At 41.0% G+C, this 21,371-nt stretch overlaps 2 protein-coding genes across 4 annotated transcripts; one reads left to right on the top strand and one right to left on the bottom strand.

Annotated features, from left to right (window-relative positions):
- Positions 1-233: 233 nt before the first annotated feature.
- On the bottom strand, positions 234-9,920 carry LOC129853272 (flavin reductase (NADPH)-like). 2 transcript variants are annotated; one of them, XM_055919146.1, is made up of 5 exons: positions 9,814-9,920; positions 7,812-7,967; positions 7,443-7,644; positions 7,007-7,171; positions 234-2,762 (listed from the first exon to the last, which is right to left on the bottom strand). In XM_055919146.1, exons 1-5 carry the CDS (start codon positions 9,844-9,846, stop codon positions 2,599-2,601), a joined length of 720 nt encoding a protein of 239 aa, XP_055775121.1. In that variant the 5' UTR covers positions 9,847-9,920; the 3' UTR covers positions 234-2,598. The 2 variants fall into 2 exon arrangements, with proteins under 2 accessions (XP_055775121.1, XP_055775120.1); XM_055919145.1 differs by lacking the exon at positions 9,814-9,920 and adding an exon at positions 9,657-9,766.
- A 379-nt stretch (positions 9,921-10,299) lies between these two features.
- LOC129853271 (N-acylethanolamine-hydrolyzing acid amidase-like) lies at positions 10,300-19,571 on the top strand. 2 transcript variants are annotated; one of them, XM_055919144.1, is made up of 11 exons: positions 10,300-11,125; positions 11,538-11,597; positions 11,887-12,010; positions 12,196-12,286; positions 12,369-12,454; positions 12,576-12,748; positions 16,116-16,178; positions 16,266-16,332; positions 17,538-17,566; positions 17,937-18,006; positions 19,184-19,571. In XM_055919144.1, the coding sequence occupies exons 1-11, from the start codon at positions 10,788-10,790 to the stop codon at positions 19,202-19,204; spliced, it is 1,122 nt and encodes a 373-aa protein (XP_055775119.1). In that variant the 5' UTR covers positions 10,300-10,787; the 3' UTR covers positions 19,205-19,571. The 2 variants fall into 2 exon arrangements, with proteins under 2 accessions (XP_055775119.1, XP_055775118.1); XM_055919143.1 differs by having other exon boundaries at positions 10,307-11,125; positions 11,538-11,702.
- Positions 19,572-21,371: the final 1,800 nt, after the last annotated feature.

Below are 21,371 nucleotides of genomic sequence, written 5' to 3'. Positions count from 1 at the left end.
ACTGTCAGTAGTGTGGGTGACAGACAGTAGTGGTCAGTTGTGATTGGGAAGAATGTCATCTCAAAGCCTTCCAGACCATTAGCTTGGTCAACCAGACTGACTGCTGCTCTCACGTTTGGTTTCAGCGCAGTGTCCTTCTAGTTTACAGGGCTTCAAGGCTACTGCAGGACAAAGAGAATTTGGCCAATTGTCAAACAGAATTTCAACAGACAAATTGGTCAATCAAAGACAGGTCAAAGTCATTTCACAATTTATTAGTGGGGAAAAGTTGCTGATGGCTGCATACTGATTGCACAAAGTTAAATCCCATAGGGGCTTACAGCAAGATAGGCAACTGACTTCTCTCTGAGGTTGAATATAAGCCAAATCTCCCCAACAATTTATGATTTTATGTAATGGGTCAATCAAATGATCCTTTGACAGAACAGTGAGCTCCTTACTGACCGATATTCACACCTGCACCCGGAACCTTTGGTCAATTACACACCTACACGCAGAATGCTGACCTACCTGGGCAAACATTTGTTAATTATGTTCAAAATGTGTTAACGTATTACAGTATTCAATTAATCAATAATATCTGACTAGCATTAATGATGAACAACTACAAAATGGAAAATATGCTATTTTACACCATATCAAGTGAGTCCAAAAAGTTGTATCCTCACGGTAATGATGACAGTTTATGATACGGTAATGCCCCCATGTGGTAACAATAATTTTTGACAACACCTTCACAGTGCAGATTTACCATGAACATACAGAGCATTCGGGAAAGTATTGCGACCCCAGACAGCTTTATTGTAAAATTGATAAAATACATTTTTCCCCTCATCAATCTACACAGAATCCCCTTGACAAAGCAAAAACATTTTTTTTGAAATTCTAGCTAAATTATTAAATATAAAAAAACATACCTTATTTATATAAGTATTTAGACCCTTTGTTATGAGACTTGAAATTGAGCTCAGGTGCATCCTGTTTCCATTGATCATCCTTGAGATGTTTCTACAGTTGATTGGAGTCCACTTGTGGTAAATTCAATTAATTGGACATGATTTGGAAAAGCATACACCTATCTATATAAGGTCCCACAGTTGAAAGTGCATGTCAGAGCAAAAACCAAGACATGAGTTCGAAGGAATTGTCTGTAGAACTCCGAGACAGGATTGTGTCGAGGCACAGATCTAGGCAAGGGTACCAAAATATGTCTGCAGCATTGAAGGTTTCCAAGAACAGTGGCCTCAATCATTCTTAAATGGAAGAAGTCTGGAACCACCAAGACTCTTCCTAGAGCTGGCCGCCTGGCCAAACTGAGCAATCGGGGTAGAAGGGCCTTGGTCAGGGAGGTGAGCAAGAACCCGAAGGTCACTCTGACAGAGCTCCCCTATGGAGATGGGAGAACTTCCAGAAGGACAACCATCTCTGCAGCACTCCACCAATCAGCACTTTATGGTAGAGTGGCCAGACGGAAGCCACTCCTCAGTAAAAGGCACATGACAGCCCACTTGGAGTTTGCCAAAAGACACCTAAAGACTCTCAGACCATGAGAAACAAGATTCTCTGGTCTGATGAAACCAATATTGAATTATTTTGCCTGAATGCCTAGTGTCACGTCTGGAGGAAACCTGGCACCATCCCGTATGGTGAAGCCTGGTGGTGGCAGCATCATACTATGGGGATGTTTTTCAGCGGCAGGGACTGGGAGACTAGTCAGGATCGAGGGAAAGATGAACGGAGCAAAGTACAGACAGGTTCTTGATGAAGACCCGCTCCAGAGTGCTCAGGACCTCAGACTGGGCGAAAATTCACCTTCCAACAGGACAACGACCCTAAGCACACAGCCAAGACAACACAAGATTGGCTTCGGGACAAGTCTCGGAATGTCCTTGAGTGGCCCAGCCAGAGCCCGGTCTTGAACCCGATCGAACATCTCTGGAGAGACCTGAAAATAGCTGTGCAGTGACACTCCCCATCCAACCTGACAGAGCTTGAGAGGATCTGCACAGAAGAATGGGAGAAACAGGTGTGCCAAGCTTGTAGAGTCATACCCCGGAAGACTTGAGGCTGTAATTGGTGCCTTAACAAAGTACTTAGTAAAGGGTCTGGATACCTATGTAAATGTGATATTTAAGTTGAAAAAAATTATACATTTGCAAAAACGTCTAAAAACCTGTTTTTGATTTGGCATTATGGGGTATTGTGTGTAGATTGCAGAGGGGAAAAACTATATAATCCACTTTAGAATAAGGCTGTAACGTAACAAAATGTGGAAAAAGTCAAGGGGTCTCAATACTTCCTGAATGCACTGTAATTGTGCAAAATACTTAAATTATGTAATTTCTTTTTCAAAGAGTCCCTAGACCTTCAATTACTTTTTCTACCATTTTAAATGTTTGCTTCATGCCAAGCCACAAAAATATAGCTTGTCTTCATTGGGTAACAAACTCCATATCATAAATGGAATAAAAACATTGACACATTTTGCTCAACCCAGCAGAAATACATTTCATAAAATATTCACAATAATGAAAATAGCACAAGATGGTAAACAATATTAAAATTAAAGGCTGAAACAAACAGAACATTGATAACATTTCATTCATTTTTGGTTGTGATGGCAACCGCTTTGTTGAACCAGACATCGGTGTTGAGGAGGAAGAGCATGAAACGAGCCACATCACCCCTTCCTACAGCACTTCCTACAGGCAGGCCATTGGAGTCAGGAACAAAGTAGCCCTCGTGGGTAAGGAACTCTTTACCTGGTGAAAAGAACTAAGTAAATAGAGACCCATTTGTTTGCATCATCATTATGATTGGATAAGAGGTCCATTTCACTAAGTCTTCTGAGAAAAGTGCAGGGACTTGTGGTAGTAGCAGAACTATGACCCTAAGTTAAACCCTTACACTCGTGGGAATTGGCCTATATGGATAGATCTAAATTGAAATGTTTCTTACAGAAGAAATATGGAAAGCTTATACATAACCATGGTAGCAATCAAAAGGGAAACGTTTGGAGACTATGGGAAAATCATTGTCCTAAAATGAGGACAAACAGCTAATCTGACACAAGACAGACATCGAGTCCAAACATTACGTTGCTGATTTTATGGGCATTTTACATTTACTGGACTTGGTGCCGCATTTGTTGATCAACCAAATCTGAAAATACTCTGGATACATTCAGTAACATAAGAATGTTCATGGTAATTTGGGGTAGGTGCAACATAAGACTAAACAATGACAAGGGTTTGAGTGAGAGGTCTAACTGGTGTCTCCAAGTGGCCACACACCTCTCTAAAGTGTGCACAGTTCCTGTGTAATTTCAATGTACTTTTTTAACAAATAAGAGTCTTCAACTATAAAATGCTATTTTGAACTCAAGCACACTTGTAATTGTTTTGTTTGGAACAGAGCTCTGCATCCCGCCATCACACAATTACTCTTGTTGTTTACGCATTCCAGAAACGGTCCATTATAAATCGCAATCTGAGTCAGGTGGGCATCATTTGAAAGTGTGTTCTATTGCCAACACGGCTAGCTAAGTTACAAAATACGATCTTACAGTAGTAGGCTTTCACGAGGCAATTCAGAGGAGCAGATGGTAATTTTGGTCAGCATAGGATAGAGTCACAACTGCATTCAGATGCGTGTTCCCTGACAAATTTCTTCACAATACAACAAACATAGGCTCCTTCTGTTCAGAACAATTCAGGGTAATACGCCATGTCATCTTGTAACTGTACATCAAGCATAGTGCTCATAAACGTTGACACATTGGCTTGCTTTTATGACATCAAAGCGGTATTTATTATAATCTTCAATGTCTCATTTTTCAAAAATACATTGAGTCCTCTTTATTTATTTTCCTTCACTCAGAAAACAAAACATTAGCAAAAGGGATGGGGGCAACTTCTGCCGTGTACAGTGCTCAAGTTCCGAACCGCTGTCAGGCAAAACCAATACTGCGCTGTGAAGCATAGACCTTCAGCTCTGACATCATGTACAGCATAGCAACTGCATTCCAATTTAGGTGCTTATAATAATAATAATCATGTATTTTGTAAAGTGCTTTTCATTATATAGAATAGTCTCAAAGTGCAAAAAATAAAAGATAAAAAACAAATAGTAAAAAAATGTAATAATAATGGACATAACTAGACAGGGCAACTGTCCAAGGAGAACAGCTATCAACAGAAAGCCTTCCTAAAGAGAAAGGTCTTTAGTCCTGTTTTAAATGAGCCCAGAGTCTGGTGCCTTCAGGTGGTCAGGGAGGGCATTCCAGAGGCTGGGGGCAGTCGAGCTGAATGCCCGATCCCCTAAAGAGCACAGCTCAGCTATCGCTTGATAGGGGTTATGGAGGGAGAGCAGTTTTCGTGAATACACTGGAAAGTCAGCAGGAGTGTTTTGAATACAATCCAGAATGAGACAGGGAGCTAGTGCAGAGATGCTAGGATGGGGGTGATGTGATGGTGTTTGCGCACTCTCATCAGGATCCTGGCAGCGCTGTTCAGGACGTATTGGAGCTTCTGGAGACTACTGCCTGGGATCCCGATGAAGAGTGTGTTGCAGTAGTCCAGCCTTGAGGAAATATAGGCATGGACGAGCTTCTCTGCATCAGACTGAGTGAGGGTGGGACAGAGTTTGGCAAAGTTCTTGAGGTGATAGAATGACGATTTACACAGTTGTTTGATGTGGCTGTCAAAGTTCAGGGAGCTATTAAGCTTTACATCCAGATTGGAAACTGAGGGGGAGAGAGTGATGTTCTGTCCTACAATGGTGAGGTCTGTTATTGGTGAGTGCTGGACCTGGTAGGGGGTGCCAACAGGTAGGGCCTCAGTTTTGCTGCTGTTCAGTTGAAGGATGTTTTGCATCGGCCATGCCTTTATCTCCTCAAGGCAGGTGTTCAGATGGGCACATGCATCAGAGGGACTTGGAACAGTTTTTATATGCAGCTGAGTGTCATCAGGATAGCAGTGGAATGAGATTCCATGCCAGCTGATGAAGCGCCCGAGGGGCAGCACGTACAGGATAAACAAGAGTATCATCTTATCAGTGTACAAATGCCATTTTCAACCTGTATATGGGTACGAGTGTAAAAAGCTAGCCAGGGAGGGTTACTGCTGAACCTGAAAGTGGTTCAGTCTTACGTGATGACTTACGTGATGACTGTAAGTCAATATATTAGAAACATGCATACTGTATGACAAAATTAATCCTGTAACAAGGAAAATGTTGGAGTCTTTTAGAACAATCTTTTAAAGGTGCAATGCAACAGTTTTCATCTCAATATCAAATAATTTCTTGGTAACAATTAAGCACCTTACTGTGATTATTTTCAATTAAAATGGTCAAAAAGAGCAATTTCTCAAGCAAGAATTTTGCTGGGACTATCAGAGTGTTCTGAGTGGTGAGGGGAAAACAGAAAACTAGCTGATATTGGCAAAGAGGTTTGGAACTCTCTTTCTTATTGGTCTATTTAATAATTTACTGCCTACTGAAGTCACCAGGCAGGCCAAAACTCAATTGACTCATTTTACTAATTTATTACCTACTGATATCACATGGCAGGCCAAAACTCCATCCCACCACAACAGTCTTTTCAAACAGCTCTTATACTGAAAGGGCATTATGATCATTTTCACAATTTCACAGTATTATTCCAACCTCATTGTGTGGAAATATAAAACACAGAAAAATCATGTTTTTGACTGCACTTGGCCTTAAACCCAGCTCCAGAATACAGTATACACTACATTGTGAGCAGGTGTATGTGGACACCTGCTCATCGAACATCTTATTCCAAAATCATGGGCATTAATATGGAGTTGCTGCTATAACAGCCTCCACTCTTCTGGGAAGGCTTTCCACTAGATGTTGGAACATTGCTGTAGGGACTTGCTTCCATTCAGCCACAAGAACATTAGTGAGGTCGGGCACTGATGTAGGGCAATTAGGTCTGGCTCACAGTCTGCATTCCAATTCATCCTAAAGGTGTTCGATGGAGTTGAGGTCAGGGCTCTGTGCAAGCCAGTCAAGTTTTTGCACACTGATCTCGACAAACCATTTTTGTATGGACTTCGCTTTGTGCATGGGGGCAATGTCATGCTGAAACAGGAAAGGGCCTTCCCCAAACTGTTGCCACAAAGTTGGAAGCACAGAATCATCTAGAATTCTATTGTATGCTGTAGCATTAAGATTTCCCTTCACTGGAACTAAGGGGCCTAGCCCGAACCATGGAAAACAGCCCCAGACCATTATTCCTCCTCCACCAAACTTTACAGTTGGCACTATGCATTGGGGCAGGTAACGTTCTCCTGGCATCCGCCAAACCCAGATTCGCCATCGGACTGCCACACGGTGAAACATGATTCATCACTCCAGAGAAGCTTTACACCACTCCTTCCAATGCTTGGCATTGCACATGGTGATCTTAGGCTTGTGTGTGGCTGCTTGGCTATGGAAACACATTTCATGAAGCTCCCGACGAACAGTTTTTGTGCTGACGTCGCTTCCAAAGGCAATTTGGAACTCGGTAGTGAGTGTTGCAACCGAGGACAGATGATTTTTTACACGCTATGTGCTTCAGCACTCGGCGGTCCCGTTCTGTGAGCTTGTGTGGCAAACAAGTTCGCAGCTGAGCTGTTGTTGCTCCTAGAATTTTCCACTTCACAATGACAGCACTTACAGTTGACCGGTGCAGCTTTAGCAAGGCAGAAATTTGACAAACTGACTTGTTGGAAAGGTGGCATGCTATGACGGTGCCACGTTGAAAGTCACTGAGCTCTTCAGTAAGGCTATTCTACTGCCAATGTTTGTCTATGGAGATTGCATGGCTGTGTGCTCGATTTTATACACCTGTCAGCAACGGGTGTGGCTGAAATAGCCAAATCGAATAATTTGAAGGGTTGTCCACATACATTTGTATATATATATATATATATATATATATATATATATATATATATATAGTGTATCTAAACTAGACCCTATTCGTCTGTCTTACCTGTGGCAGGTAAATTCTTGAGACCCGGCGGCCTGACAACTGTCCAGTTAACATCCTGTGTCTTCTTCAGAAAGTGCTCCATCTCAAACATATTGCTAAGGACACTTCGGATCATTGGCAGCAGCAGGAAGCGGATGAGGTAAGATGACTGTGTGCCAGAGTTAGCTATGGGGATGAAAATGAGAAGAAGATAAGGGAATACTGTTTCACAATGATAAAAACACGCAACTGACTTTGGACATTAAAAAGGCAACATGATCACTGACAAAATACAGTCATGGCATTGTTTATTTAACCCTTATTTTACCAGGTTAGAGAGGCTCTATTCATCCCTTGGTGGATTGAGGCCTAAGTAAGTAAGTTACCAGGTAAGTTGACTGAGAACACATTCTCAAGTTGTTCTCAAATGTAATCAGTCATATTTTACTTTACTTACGGTCAGTGTACCATGAAGTCATGGTGATAATGCGGTTCACTTTGGCCTCTCTCATGGCACTTACTGCAGCCCTCATAGACAAGGTGTATCCAGTGACTCCGGAGAGAAAGGATGCAGGGAACCCCAGGCAGGATATAACTGCATCTTGTCCTTGGAAGTGAAGTTTAAGGCTGTCTTCTGAGAAGATATTGCCCTCAACCACCTGACAGAACAGAGAAAATAGCCTATACCATAAAACTGCTATCTCAGGCCTGGTGTAAGGTTCACACTTCATAAAGCCTACATAAAAAACATTGCTGCTGCGTACCTTACAGAGGAAATGTAAAAAGACATACAATTGGTGCTCAGACAAGATATTACATTATTTACCTTTAATTTCTCATGTTGCACTGTCAATTTCCCTGGGTTCCTGACAATGGCAGTGACAGCGTGTCCCTGCTGAAGAGCTTGGTTCACCAGATACTGTCCCGTCTGTCCAGTGGCTCCAAGCACGGCTATCTTCATCTTGACACTCGGAAATACACTCTAAAATAAAATAAATATAATGTATGAAATATAATCATTCACAGTCAGAGGGTCAATCAAACCATAGACAGATACTTTTCTGTAAACAGAAATCCCGACGATGATAAGTTACAAAATCATGAACTCACATTTACAACAGTACAAGTTTAAAGCAAGGGTGTGCAGTGGGCGTAGCACAACTTATCACGTGAATAGACTGTGTAGCAACACCCACATTTTCATAACTGCTTGAAACATAATCAACTTAAAATGTATCTTATCCAGAGCAACTTAACAGTAGTGAGTGCATACATTTTCATAGTTTGGCACGTTTAGCCCAAAATAGCCTTTAGGATTTTGATTCATAACGTGTTAATTGGATGGTTCAATTATAAATGTTTCAGACACATACTAGAAAGGCCAAAAAAGGACATGACCTGTGTGCATTGAATGGACATTTACAAGAGGTCTATTTACACAGTAGATAGCAGTGTGTACCCCTTCATTATTCCACTAACAAACCAACCCACCCCAATGTCACCACAGCCAACTGCATCTCTTTTCATAATGGGCATAACAAACAGCCATATAGAGAGCCATAACAAAGCTGATCATAATGAAATATGATACATTTTCAGTGAGGAAAACCCCCGATTTGTTATCTGAAAAGTGAACTTGGATTTGGATTATGAACTAATGAAATTCAAAGGGCAATACTGAGAAAACATGAATTGATTGTTCATTAAGTGAGGGCCTTCAGTAGACAGAATTAAACCAGGATTAATCTAGGGGGAAATTTGACTGTGTGGCACAAGGTCTGATCACACTGTCTGTGTTGTATCCATCTGAAAATGATTATTTCTGCAACTGTGAAATGATAATGGACAGTAAACTAACGCAAGGAATATAAAAGGCAGCATTATGAAAATCAAACCAAGAAATTAGAAAATGCCAGAAGATGTATTTTATTTTATCTGATAGGCACCACATGCACTGAAAAGAACCTACAGACTCTGGCTACACTGCATAGGAATAATCTTATATACAGATGACATGTTTCATTTCATAACTCAAGTTTTGCATCAAACTTGATTGAATTTCCCATGTCCTATCCCTTGCTGATGACCAAATTACACAAGTTTTGTAAACTGTTAGGCTATACCTGGACAATCTACAATACTCCGAATGGTTCATGCATAGCAACATGGCTAACCATGTAGGGTAATTGACTCACAAATGCGATCAAAAAATCAGTTTGCTCCGACAGTAATGTAAAAGCTTATGTATTAAAGGGCATCATACAACCAAGTTGTGTTGTGTAATTGTTTTCCCCAACTCAGTTAAGCCAAACCACGCCCCATTATTCAGAGGAGCGTTCTACAACGCTTTGAGCGCTCTCCAAGTCCGGAAGTGAATCTCACGTAGCGCGAAATTTCAGTCACTTATTAATAACGTTTGCCCTTGTATTTCAAGATTGAAAAATAAAATAACATAATGTTGTGGACAGAGCCAGCCATTAACGTCCCTTAACGCTCAAAGACAGATTCAATGGCTGTAGCATAGCGTATTCGACTGAATTATTAGCTAATAAATATTTGAGAAATTATGAATAATAAGTATATGCTTTTACCTGATAGACTACTCATGACAATATACCTAATTAAAATACCGAGCTAGTAACGTTAAGTAGCCTAGCTAAACTTAACTGACCTTCAATTGAGGGAATTCAGCAGAGTTCTGAGACATTTTTACAACTCATTGAAACTCTTAAAATAAATACATGGGAAAATGTTACCAAACATGATAATAATAGGCCTGCATTACGGTTGGCAACTAATTGTTAATTTACACTTTCCAGTTTCCTTACCTTGGAAGGCCACTGTCTCTGCGCTGATCGCATGTGAGTGAGACAACGCTAGCTAGCCAATGGGAGCGTAGTAGAACGCCTCTCTGGATAACGGGGCGTGGTTTTGGCTCAACTGCGTTGGGAAAAAGAAAAACTCTTGCTTGTGACTTGGATGCGTTCAAGATCTGCAATGTTTCACATTGTTTCGTCTTTTGATTGAGCACATCACGATATAGTCAATGTTACTTTTTCTAATCACAGTCACAATTATTTATTTATTATGAAGCATTGTTTTGCTGTAGGCTTAACGAAAAAGACATTTTTATGAGAAACTTATAATGAAACTTTTTTGCTCTGAGACCGGATGTGCGTTCAGTTCGCTTGAACGTTTGCTACGTTGAAGAACGGTTTGTACTGAACGACACGTTACCCTCAAACGTTATTGTATGTTCTTGAACAGACTTCGAACTACGTTTTCTCCGGTTTGGTGGGTGTGGCTTTAAGCAATGAGTGACGTATTTAAAAGGCAGTGGCCATGCTAACATCGTTCCTCAACTGGTTGTGTAGTATAGCATCGTTTCCGTTGAATTGAACGTTCCAGAACGTAAACACGTACTGTACGCAGACCAGGCTTGGGATCCGCATATCTGCTGCAGTTGTCAGACGATCTACTCTCACCTTGAAGCGGCAATCTGCAGTTTAAACAACAACAAAGGTTAACCCGCCACAGATTTGGCAAACGGCTGAGGCTGGAGAAATGTAACCGTGAATTCAAAGACAGAGCTATTGATTAAAGAACTGACCATCCATGAGATCATTAAAAGTTTTAACCATGTTTTGAAGCTATACAGAGTTTGTTTACAAACAAAGGAGTAAAACAAGTGTATATGTTGGATTCTGATGGGGTTACACAGTTTAACTAAGCCCATGAACCATTTGTAAGATATATTCTACAAGAATCAATTGCTATATATCATTATTTGAAATGTCCAAAAATGTATGTTACAATCGCAGATTGCCCCTTTAACCATGCTCACAGGCGCTACCCCAAAAGAGAAACAAAGGAAGTTATGGAGAAGTTGCAACGATGTTGCTGTAAAGTTGCGACCATTTTAATTGGAACACACAAGTTCCTAGGCTACTGCCATATCCGCGAAAAGGGCACGATGTTGTCAACATTGCTCCTGCTCGGTCTGGTCGTTTCATGTGAGTCAGACTTCGCTCCAGCTGTGGTCAACGTCAGCTTGGATGATCCCCCAGAAGTGCGATGGGCGTCTCTATCAAAAGTTTTTGATGTCGACTACCTGGTGAAAGCAGCTGCTGAAGTGATTGAGTAAGTGCTTAAGGCGGAATGCCTATTTACAGAAGTTCTAGTTGCCTCCAAAAGTTGGTTTAATAATGTTTGTCTCAAACTGTAAAATATAGATTTTTGCTTTAAAGTCACATGATGGACAGGACTGTTGATTATGTAGCCTAAACCTGAATTGCAGAAGTTTTACGTCTACTTCAGTATATGGACATTGATCAGACTTAACCATTTATTTTCATTTACCATTCAATATGTCAAATATGAGAAAATATGCCATGATATGTTGTTTGCATGAAATCTGTGTTTGCAGTTTAATTATGTATGAATATCTGCAGGCATACAGTATGTTGACCGACACAATGTGAGTAGCCTAAGCTTGACCATGGTGTTGATTAATATTAACATCTAAAACGTTTTAATCTTTTTTTTGTTGCAGTGCCACTATTCCAAAATGGGTGCATCATGCGGTAACTCCGATTGTGGAGGCCTTGGAGAAGTATGTACCTCCTCCATACGCAGGGGAGATCAGAGGAATGTCCTCATATTTTCGAGGGAACCTTTCCGATATCATCCTTCTCAACTTTGCCTATGAAATATCAGCGTATGTATGACTTGATCTGCTTTACATGTAGGTCTACTGATACAAATGTCATTCAACCAGTTGAAACAAGAATGTAGTCACAGCTTCTTGTTGTCAGAAGCACAAAGAAGAAGAATGAAAGTATGTGTTGTAAGAACCCCCCCCACACTTTTCATGACTTAACACGCTCCTATTGGATCCGTAGGTTTTGCACTAGTATTGTAGCTCAGGACACAAGTGGACGTTTGTATCATGGCAGGAACCTTGATTACCCACATGATATACTCCGGAATCTCACCATCAATGTTCTCTTTCTCAAAAATGGCACGGTATGTTACACATGGTTACACAGCTCAACCTTTACATCTGCAGTTTCACTTTTGCAAGGCCACGGTGTCAATCAGCCGATAATGCTAGAGAGCTTAGTTTGGGCACTGTGAAGTAAATCTGGAGTGTGATGTTAGGCTGAAAAAGGGTCAAGTAAAATCACCTCCTAATTACTCAACCTTTCCAGGTGGCTTATCGTGGTACGACTTTTGCTGGCTATGTCGGGCTGTGGACCGGACAGAGTCCAAATAAATTCACAGTTTCTGGTGACCAGCGTGGTAAGGGTTCACTTTATCTTATTGTCCAGGACATATCCATAAAGGTGTGAGTCAGTCATTTAAGGCAGTGTGTTATCATCAGGTGACGACCACTGGTGGAATTGGTGGAAGAACTGGGTCTCTGCTTTCTTGCTGAAAAGATCTCCAGTCAGCTGGCTGGTGAGAGAGGTAAGTCAGGAAGTTTAACCATCAACATCCACAAAAATGAACACTTTGCTAACCACAAATTACTATTATGGCTTGTCTATTAACCTACTATTGTGGCTTGTCCTTTCTTGTTTTTCTTCAGACGTTGGAGGAAGCAGCAGACTTTCAGGATGCTGTGATGCGGCTGTCCAAGATCCCAATCATCACAAGCGTGTACTACATCGTTGCCGGAGTAAAGCCTGGGGAAGGAGTGGTGGTCACCAGGGACAGGAAGGGCCCAGCTGATATCTGGCCTCTGGAACCCTTAAATGGAGGGTAGGAAATGAGGGGTCTCTTCCATAACACAAATTGTATTAGTTTGTTTTAAGAGCTGCTCAGATTTATAAAGCCGAGTTATGCTAACTGTTATCATTGAGTCTAACCCATATTTCCAACCTCCCATTTTTATCTTAAGTCAATCAATCAAATGTATTTATAAAGCCCTTTTTACATCAGCCGATGTCACAAAGTGCTATACAGAAATCCATCATAAAACCCCAAACAGCAAGCAATGCAGATGTAGAAGTACGGTAGCTAGGAAAAACTCCCTAGAAAGGCCGGAACCTAGAGAGGAACCAGGCTCTGAGGAGTGGCCAGTCCTCTTCTGGCTGTGCCGGGTGGAGATTATAACAGTACATGGCTAAGAAGTTCAAACGTTCATAGATGACCAGCAGGGTCTAATAATAATAATAATCACAGTGGTTGTAGAGGGTGCAATAGGTCAGCACCTCAGGAGTAAATGTCAGTTGGCTTTTCATACCCGATCATTCAGAGTTAGAGATAGCAGGTCCGGGACAAGGTAGCACGTCCGGTGAACAGGTCAGGGTTCCATAGCCGCAGGCAGAACAGTTGAAACTGAAGCAGCAGCACAGCCAGGTGGACTGGGGACAGCAAGGAGTCATCAGGTCAGGTAGTCCTGAGGATTGGTCCTAGGGCTCAGGTCCTCCGAGAGTGAGAGAATTAGAGGGAGCATACTTAAATTCACACAGGACACGGGATAAGACAGGAGAAATACTCCAGATATACAGACTGACCCTAGACCCCTGACACACAAAGTATTGCAGCATAAATACTGGAGGCTGAGACAGGAGGGGTCGGGAGACACTGTGGCCCCATCCGACGATACCCCCGGACATGGCCAACCAGGCAGGATATAACCCCAACCACTTTGCCAAAGCACAGCCCCCACACCACTAGAGGGATATCTTCAAACCACCAACTTACTACCCTGAGACAAGGCCGAGTATAGCCCACAAAGATCTCCCCCACAGCACTAAGCCGAGGGGGGCGCCAACCTGGACAGGAAGATCACGTCATTGACTCAACCCACTCAAGTGACGCACCCCTCCTAGGGACGGCATGGAAGCACACCAGTAAGCCAGTGACTCAGCCCCCGTAATAGGGTTAGAAGCAGAGAATCCCAGTGGAGAGAGGGGAACGGGCCAGGCAGACAGCAAGGGCGATTCGTCGCTCCAGTGCCTTTCCGTTCACCTTCACACCCCTGGGCCAGACTACACTCAATCATAGGACCTACTGAAGAGATGAGTCTTCAATAGAGACTTAATGGTCAAGACAGAGTCTGCGTCTCTCACATGGATAGGCAGACCATTCCATAAAAATGGAGCTCTATAGGAGAAAGCCCTGCCTCCAGCTGTTTGCTTTGAAATTCTAGGGACAAGGAGGCCTGCATCTTGTGACCGTAGAGTACGTGTAGGTATGTACGGCAGGACCAAATCGGAAAGATGGGTAGGAGCAAGCCCATGTAATGCTTTGTAGGTTCAAAGTAAAACCTTGAAATCACCCCAAGCCTTAACAGGAAGCCAGTGTAGAGAGGCTAGCACTGGAGTAATATGATACAATTTTGTGGTTCTAGTCAAGATTCTAGTAGCCATGTTTAGCACGAACTGAACTTTATTTAGTGCTTTATCCAGGTAGCCGGAAAGTAGAGAATTGTAGTAGTCTAATCTAGAAGTGACAAAAGCATGGATACATTTTTCTGCAACATTTTTGGACAGAAAGTTTCAGATTTTTGCAATGTTATGTAGATGGAAAAAGCTGTCCTTGAAATAGTCTTGATATGTTCGTCAAAAGAGAGATTAGGGTCCAGAGTACCGCCTAGGTCCTTCACAGTTTAATTTGAGACGACTGTACAATCATCAAAATTAATTGTCAGATCCAACAGAAGATCTCTTTGTTTCTTTGGACTTAGAACTAGCATCTCTGTTTTGTCTGAGCTTAAAATTTAAGAAAGTCCTGGAGAAGATGTTGGCAACTCAACTTCACTCACACTTTAGCACTAACAAGCTTCATGAGGTGCTCCAGACCAGTTTCAGATCCATGCACAGTACTGAGACAGCCCTGGTGAATGCTGTTAATGACCTGCTCATTGCAGCAGATGCAGTATCCCCCACCATCTTGATTCTTCTGGATCTCAGTGCTGCTTTTGAAACAGTAGATCACATCATTCTACTGCAGTGCCTCACAGTGAACACTGCCATATGTGGGACTGCCCTAAACTGGTTCACCTCTAACCACAAGCAGTACGTCATCCTCGATGTCCACCATAACTTGCGGTGTCCCACAAGGGTCGATGCTAGGACTCATTTTCTTCCTGCTCTACATGCTCCCACTTGGTCAGATCTTCAGACAGTACAGTGTCCGATTCCACTGCTACGCAGATGACACAGAGGTGTACATTAAAACCAAGCCTGACACATCTGCTTTGTCAACCTTGCAGAACAACTTCCTCCAACTCAACAGCACCAAGACCGATGCAATGCTGATAAGCAACCCCCAGCAGATCACCAAATCCTGCAGCATCCGCCCTGCCATAGAAGGCCACATCATTCCCCCTCTCTCCTCAGTCATCACCTACCTGGATTTGATATTCAACCATGCTCTCTTCTTTAATTCCCACATTAGACTGTAAAACGTCATTCTTTCACCTGAAGAACATCTCCCTAAGACCCTCTCTCACCACTTCTGACACAGAAAAGCTTATCCATGCATTCGTTTTCTCCAGAATTGATTATGGGAATGCAGTACTTGGGGGACCTGCCTGCAAACTCAATTCATAAATTACAGCTCATTCAGTGCTGCAAGGTTTCTGACACAAACAAAAAAGTCTGCTCACATCACCCCCATCCCTGCTGACCTCCATTGACTACCTGTCTTCTTCAAAGAATTTACTTTAAAATTCTCCTCCTGGTCTACAAAGCCCTTAATGGAATCGGCCCAGGGCACCCAGAACCCAGAGCAGAACCATTGGGGACCGTGCCTTTTCCTCCCACGCACCATGTCTTTGGAACTCCATCCTGACAATCTCAGGGCTGTTCAGACTGTTGGGGCTTTTCAAGCAGGCCTTAAGACTCCTCTTTATCAGCTGGTCTACCCTTCCTCCTAGACTTTGTTGCTTTTATCATATGGTTATATACGTATATATGTATATTTTCTTTTTTTCTTTCTATTAACTTTTATTTTATGCACTTTTAGATACTTCGCTTTTCATTATACAAGAATAAACAAATGTAATGTATTATAATACTATCAGCAGATATTGGGCTTTTAAAATAAGATGCCAAAACATATCGTGGTGTTTACTCTTGAATGTGTAAATGAAGTGTAGTATCCTTTCCTACTATAGGTGGTTCAGAGTAGAGACCAACTTCGATCACTGGCTGCCGCCTCCTGCAAAGGATCATCGCAGGTAAGCATAATGCTCACTTTACATGACTCCATAATTACATTTTAATTGATTTCATGTGAATGGATGGCTTATGTATCTTTCTTCCAGAGATGCAGCCAACAAAGCATTAAATGCAACTGGTCAAGATAATATCAATATGGATACAATGTATAAGGCAAGTAGATGGCTGTATGTATTGGTGAATATTTGTTTTGATAGTATTACATTTTACAATGTTATACTGTATCATTGACTATATTTGACTACAAGTTATCCTAATAGCAAATTCAGAAATACAGTGCATTCGGAAAGTATTCAGACCCCTTGAATTCCACATTTTGTGGAATAATAATGACAAAGCCAAAACTGTTTTTTTTTTTTAAATGTTTGCAAATGTGTTATATATAAAAACTGAAATATCACGTTTACATAAGTATTCAGAACCTTTACTCAGTACTTTGTTGAAGCACCTTTGGCAGCGATTACAGCCTCAAGTCTTCTTGGGTATGACGCTACAAGCTTGGCACACCTGTATTTGGGGAGTTTCTCCCATTCTCTGCAGATCCTCTCAAGCCCTGTCTGGTTGTATGGGGAGTGTCACTGCACAGCTATTTTCAGGTCTCTCCAGAGATGTTAGATCGGGTTCAAGTCCGGGCTCTGGCTGGGCCACTCAAGGACATTCAGAGACTGGTTGGCTGTGTGCTTAGGGTTGTTGTCCTGTTGGAAGGTGAACCTTGGCCCCAGTCTGAGGTCCTGAGCACTCTGGAGCGGGTTTTCATCAAGGATCTCTGATTGGTGGAGTGCTGCAGAGATGGTTGTCCTTCTGGAAGGTTCTCCCATCTCCGCAGAGGAACTCTGCAGCTTTGTCAGAGTGACATTCGGGTTCTTGGTCACTTCCCTGACCAAGGCCCTTCTCCCCTGATTGCTCAGTTTGGCCGGGCGGCCAGCTCTAGGAAGTCTTGGTGGTTCCAAACTTCTTCCATTTAAGAAGGATGGAGGCCACTGTGTTCTTGGGGACCTTTAATGCTGCAGACATTTTTTTGGTACCCTTCCCTAGATCTCTGCCTCGACACAATTCTGTCTCGGAGCTCTACTGACAATTCCTTCGACCTCATAGCTTGTTGTTTTTCATCTGACGTACTGTCAACTATGGGACCTTTTTATATAGACAGGTGTGTACCTTTCCAAATCATGTCCATTCAATTGAATTTACCACAGGTGGACTATTTTGAGTCTCATAGCAAAGGGTCTGAATAATTATGTAAATAAGGTATTTCTGTAGGGGATTTTTTAAGAAAAAAAGGTGCCTGAATGCACTGTATAACTATTTTTTTTAAATAAATGGTTTAAGCATCTTAAATCAGTAATTTTGTCTCCCAGGTTCTGTCAATGAACCCAGTATGTAACAGGTAAGGAAGAAGTTTGTTTATTTTGTCCTCATTTCTCTCTGGCATTCCCCAATGTGAATCACTCAGTGTGTGAGCAGCAGGAGGGAGGGTTCTTGTGCAACTAACGTTGCTTTCACTTCCCTTTGCCTTACCACAGCAATAAAGTTAATAGGCCTCTGTTATGAAACTGTCTGAAAAAATGTCTGTAGTATATTGTCACTGAAGATCTGAGTAGAATTGTCCCCGTTTTGAAGCTTTTCATGTCACACTGGTATTTAAGTAGGTTTCCATCTTACCTATACATGCACTAACTGTGATTTGTATGTTTCATATAACTTTCTGTGGGTAGATGGGTGTGTCTTATATTAAAAATGTGTTCCTTGTTTCTCAGAATTACTGTTTTCACAACAACAATGAGTGCAGCCAGCCCTGAGAAATACAACACAGAGGTCAGACCAGAGGTAATGAAACTACTAACATGTCTAATCATTGGCTCTCATTTGTGTTCCAATTAGGGCTGTCATAGTTCATCAGTTAACTTTTTGTAATGTCAGTGTATCGTGATTAATCGCATTGTCGGAAAGCATTGAAAATCCTCTGAAAACAACCAAAATACATTACTCTACACAGCTAAAACAATGCCATGTCAAAACAAGTTGACGTTGAGTATGGTTACATGCACTCAATAATGTGATTCATGTGGATAGTCAGATTAATATAATAATTCAATTCAAACATTTACATGCTTTGCAAGAAGAAAGATTTCCCTAATTATCCTGTTTGCATGTACACATCTGAAATCAGGCTACCTGATGGCACGCTCTTAAAAGCAGAAAATCGTCAATCAAAGTAAACGTTCTACCACAGCGACCATGTTATTTTTGAGAAGCATATTTGATTCTGAGTATGGACATATAAAGTTTGTATGTGAACTACTTTTAAGACGCATACATTCAGTTGTTCCCAACTCTTCTGAGCTAAAGAGGGAGGCTCGCTTGGCTAGTGCTAGCACATGTGCTTTTCAGATACACGGCTGGAATGCAGATTAATGTGTTTAGATGTCCTAGTAATTAGACAGTTTTCCCCAAAAATATTTAATCAGCTTATGCTCACTTCAATTCTGACCTTACATATAAATTATGTAAATTATAAATTGACTTGATTTTGCTAACCGTTACGCTGGACAAAATCAAGACGTTAATATTCTTGTAATGCTATCTGTATAAAAAAAAAAATCTTAATTTACAGCTCCAATTTGAGCAAATTCTCAATTTGCGATTAATTGTGATTAATCACAGCAAATTCTGTGATTTTTAACTCAATTGTTTTAAATTGTTTGACAGCCCTAGTCCCAATACAATACACAATGTTTACTTACAATATAGTTGGTTACTTAGTAATAGTTGATTACTTACAGTATGCTTTATATAATGTAATTATATTAACCCCATTGCCCTACTAACTAAGCATATGTCCATTCTCAATGTTCTATACTATGGTGTAAAGTTCTGTAAATTAGACCTACTGCATTATGTATGGTCATGCTCACATCACTGATGTTGCAGATCAAAACATTTGTCTGACATGCAAAGCATCATTGTGGTTGTTGATTTAACCTTCTGTTTCCTGTGTTTCCAGGGCTGCCATAGCAATGAATAAAGCTGGGTCGTGAACCAAAACCATGATTATGTTGTTGTCCAGAAAGGGCAGAGCAGAGATTTTCTGCATTAAAAGTGCCTTCCTTTTTTTATTCCATGAGTTATTTGTCATGTATTTTTTTATGTGTTCAAATTAATCTCTTTTTTACCCAAAATGTGTTTTGGAAATATTAATTACGATTATGTCCACACACATTGAGTCTAGTATTTTAGAGTGGTGAACATGATTATATTTAAATAAAGCTCATTTAATTTTGATGAAATCATGCAACATAAAATCCCGTATGTGAATTTATACAGATACATACACTGTCAAAATGAATAATAAAACTTGTAATAAAAATTCAATGTCTACATTGTTGACCTAGGAGAGAGCTACTGTTACTGCCACAAAATGAATACATCAGTAATACAAACATTTAGAATTTTAGAAATAATACAGAAACAATGTCTCTGGTGCCTGCATGTGAAATATTCCTTATTTTTGTAAGGTACAAAGTATAATATTTTTAAATACATCTTTCAGAGCTGATAAGGTACATGAATGATAGAACCTTTCACAGGATTAAACACTTTTTACTAAACGTAAAGAAGCTGTTTTGACAAAAACCACAATGATGCGTTGCATGTCAGCCCTAACAACTATACAATACAGTAGGTTTATTCCATGAACAATAATGTGATTAAAGCTTGAAAGAAATCCCAAAACTAGTTGAGCAACAAGGGACATTCAAAGTAGCACCTCAAACCCCAATGTTTTGATCTGAAACATCAGTGATGTGAGCATGACCATACATAATATAAAACATTGAGAATGGACATATGTTTAGTTAGTAGGGTGATGGGGTTCATGGGAACATGACCATGTACAGAATGTAAAATGTTGAATCTAATGTAGAAAACAGTTGGAGAATGGACAGGTCTAGTAAGAGGGCGATGGGGGTTGATGGCTGGTGTGCAGCTGCAGTCCCGGGTCAGATACACAGAGGAGATGATCAGTGTGTTGAATTCCTCCAGGTAGAGCACTGGCACCAGGTGTTGGGATGCAGGTTTGCAGCAGGAAACCTAAAAAAGGAAAGGACACTGCACTTAATTTACACATCCAAGAGTAAACACCCCAATATGTTTTTGTATCTTATTTTAAAAGCCCAATATCTGATGATAATATTATTATAATAATAAATTACATTTGTAAAGCCCTTTTCAATATACAAGAATAACCAAAAAGTGCATAAAATAAAAGTTAAAATAGAAAAATTGTTTTTTAAAAACAAAGCAAATATATATAACCATACCATAAAAGCAACAAAGTCTAGGAGGAAGGGTAGACCAGCCGATAAAGAGGAGTCTTTAAAAACCGCAACAGTCTAAACAGCCCTGAGATGTCTTGGAGTTCCAAAGGTGTGATGCATGGCAGGACAAGGCACGGTCCCCATGCATGACGCAGTTTTGCTTGGCTTGACCGTAGGGTGCGTGGAGGTTTGTAAGTGGGGAGTAGATCTGACAGGTAGGCAGGCCCAATGTAATTTAGGGCTTTGTAGACAAGGAAGAGAATTTTAAAGTCAATTATTTGAGGGACAGGTCGCCAATGGAGGTCAGCAAGGATGGAGGTGAAGTGGACAGATGGCTGGAACCCACAGGCCAACGGTGTGGAGTGCACCTTCCCTCACAGGACTCCCCTCTAGAGGTAATGCCCCTTGCACCGCAACCACAACTTAAAAGAACGTTTAAGCTACAATATAAAACATTGAAACTACACAAAGACAAATTGCAGGTGCCACACTGCAAACGCATTACTAAGCAGTAATGAGAAGAGTTGGCATGTGATTTTCAAGTTTTTAGTCAAACACATTTTGCAAACACAATGCACATGTGCTGTTATTCCATCTGACTTCCATGAAAACATCTATTGGTGCTTTGTCTGTACAAGGGATCAAATATAATGTCTTGTTGATCTCAGTAAAAGGTAACAGGTTTAAAGGTTAGTTCCTTGATGATCTGATTGGTTCTCAAACTAGTTCACCCAGGAAATGGTAGACTCAAACAGACTTTTTTTGGTAAAATGGAGACAATATGTGACTACCCTATGTCTTCTTTTTTACCACAACACAGCTGTTGCACTTTCTTTTATTATTTGTTTTCTTACCTCTTTCTACCCTCTGAACAAA

This window comes from Salvelinus fontinalis, chromosome 4 (assembly GCF_029448725.1).
Source record: "Salvelinus fontinalis isolate EN_2023a chromosome 4, ASM2944872v1, whole genome shotgun sequence".
In the NCBI taxonomy this organism is placed as follows: Eukaryota; Metazoa; Chordata; class Actinopteri; order Salmoniformes; family Salmonidae; genus Salvelinus; species Salvelinus fontinalis.
Note: the sequence above shows the minus strand (reverse complement) of the source record. Positions and strands in the feature narration are given on the sequence as shown.

Excerpts from the sequence above, each read along its gene's own strand:
- LOC129853272 (XM_055919145.1), bottom strand. The coding sequence starts at position 9,692 with ATGTCTCAGAACTCTGCTGAATTCCCTCAATTGAAG. Across the intron at positions 7,968-9,656 it reads CTGAATTCCCTCAATTGAAG|AGTGTATTTCCGAGTGTCAA; the intron begins GTCAGTTAAGTT and ends ATTTTATTTTAG. Across the intron at positions 2,763-7,006 it reads CAAGAATTTACCTGCCACAG|GTAAAGAGTTCCTTACCCAC; the intron begins GTAAGACAGACG and ends TCTTTTCACCAG.
- LOC129853271 (XM_055919143.1), top strand. The coding sequence starts at position 10,788 with ATGTATGTTACAATCGCAGATTGCCCCTTTAACCATGCTCACAGGCGC. Across the intron at positions 11,126-11,537 it reads GCAGCTGCTGAAGTGATTGA|TGCCACTATTCCAAAATGGG; the intron begins GTAAGTGCTTAA and ends TTTTTGTTGCAG. Across the intron at positions 17,567-17,936 it reads ATGAACCCAGTATGTAACAG|AATTACTGTTTTCACAACAA; the intron begins GTAAGGAAGAAG and ends CTTGTTTCTCAG.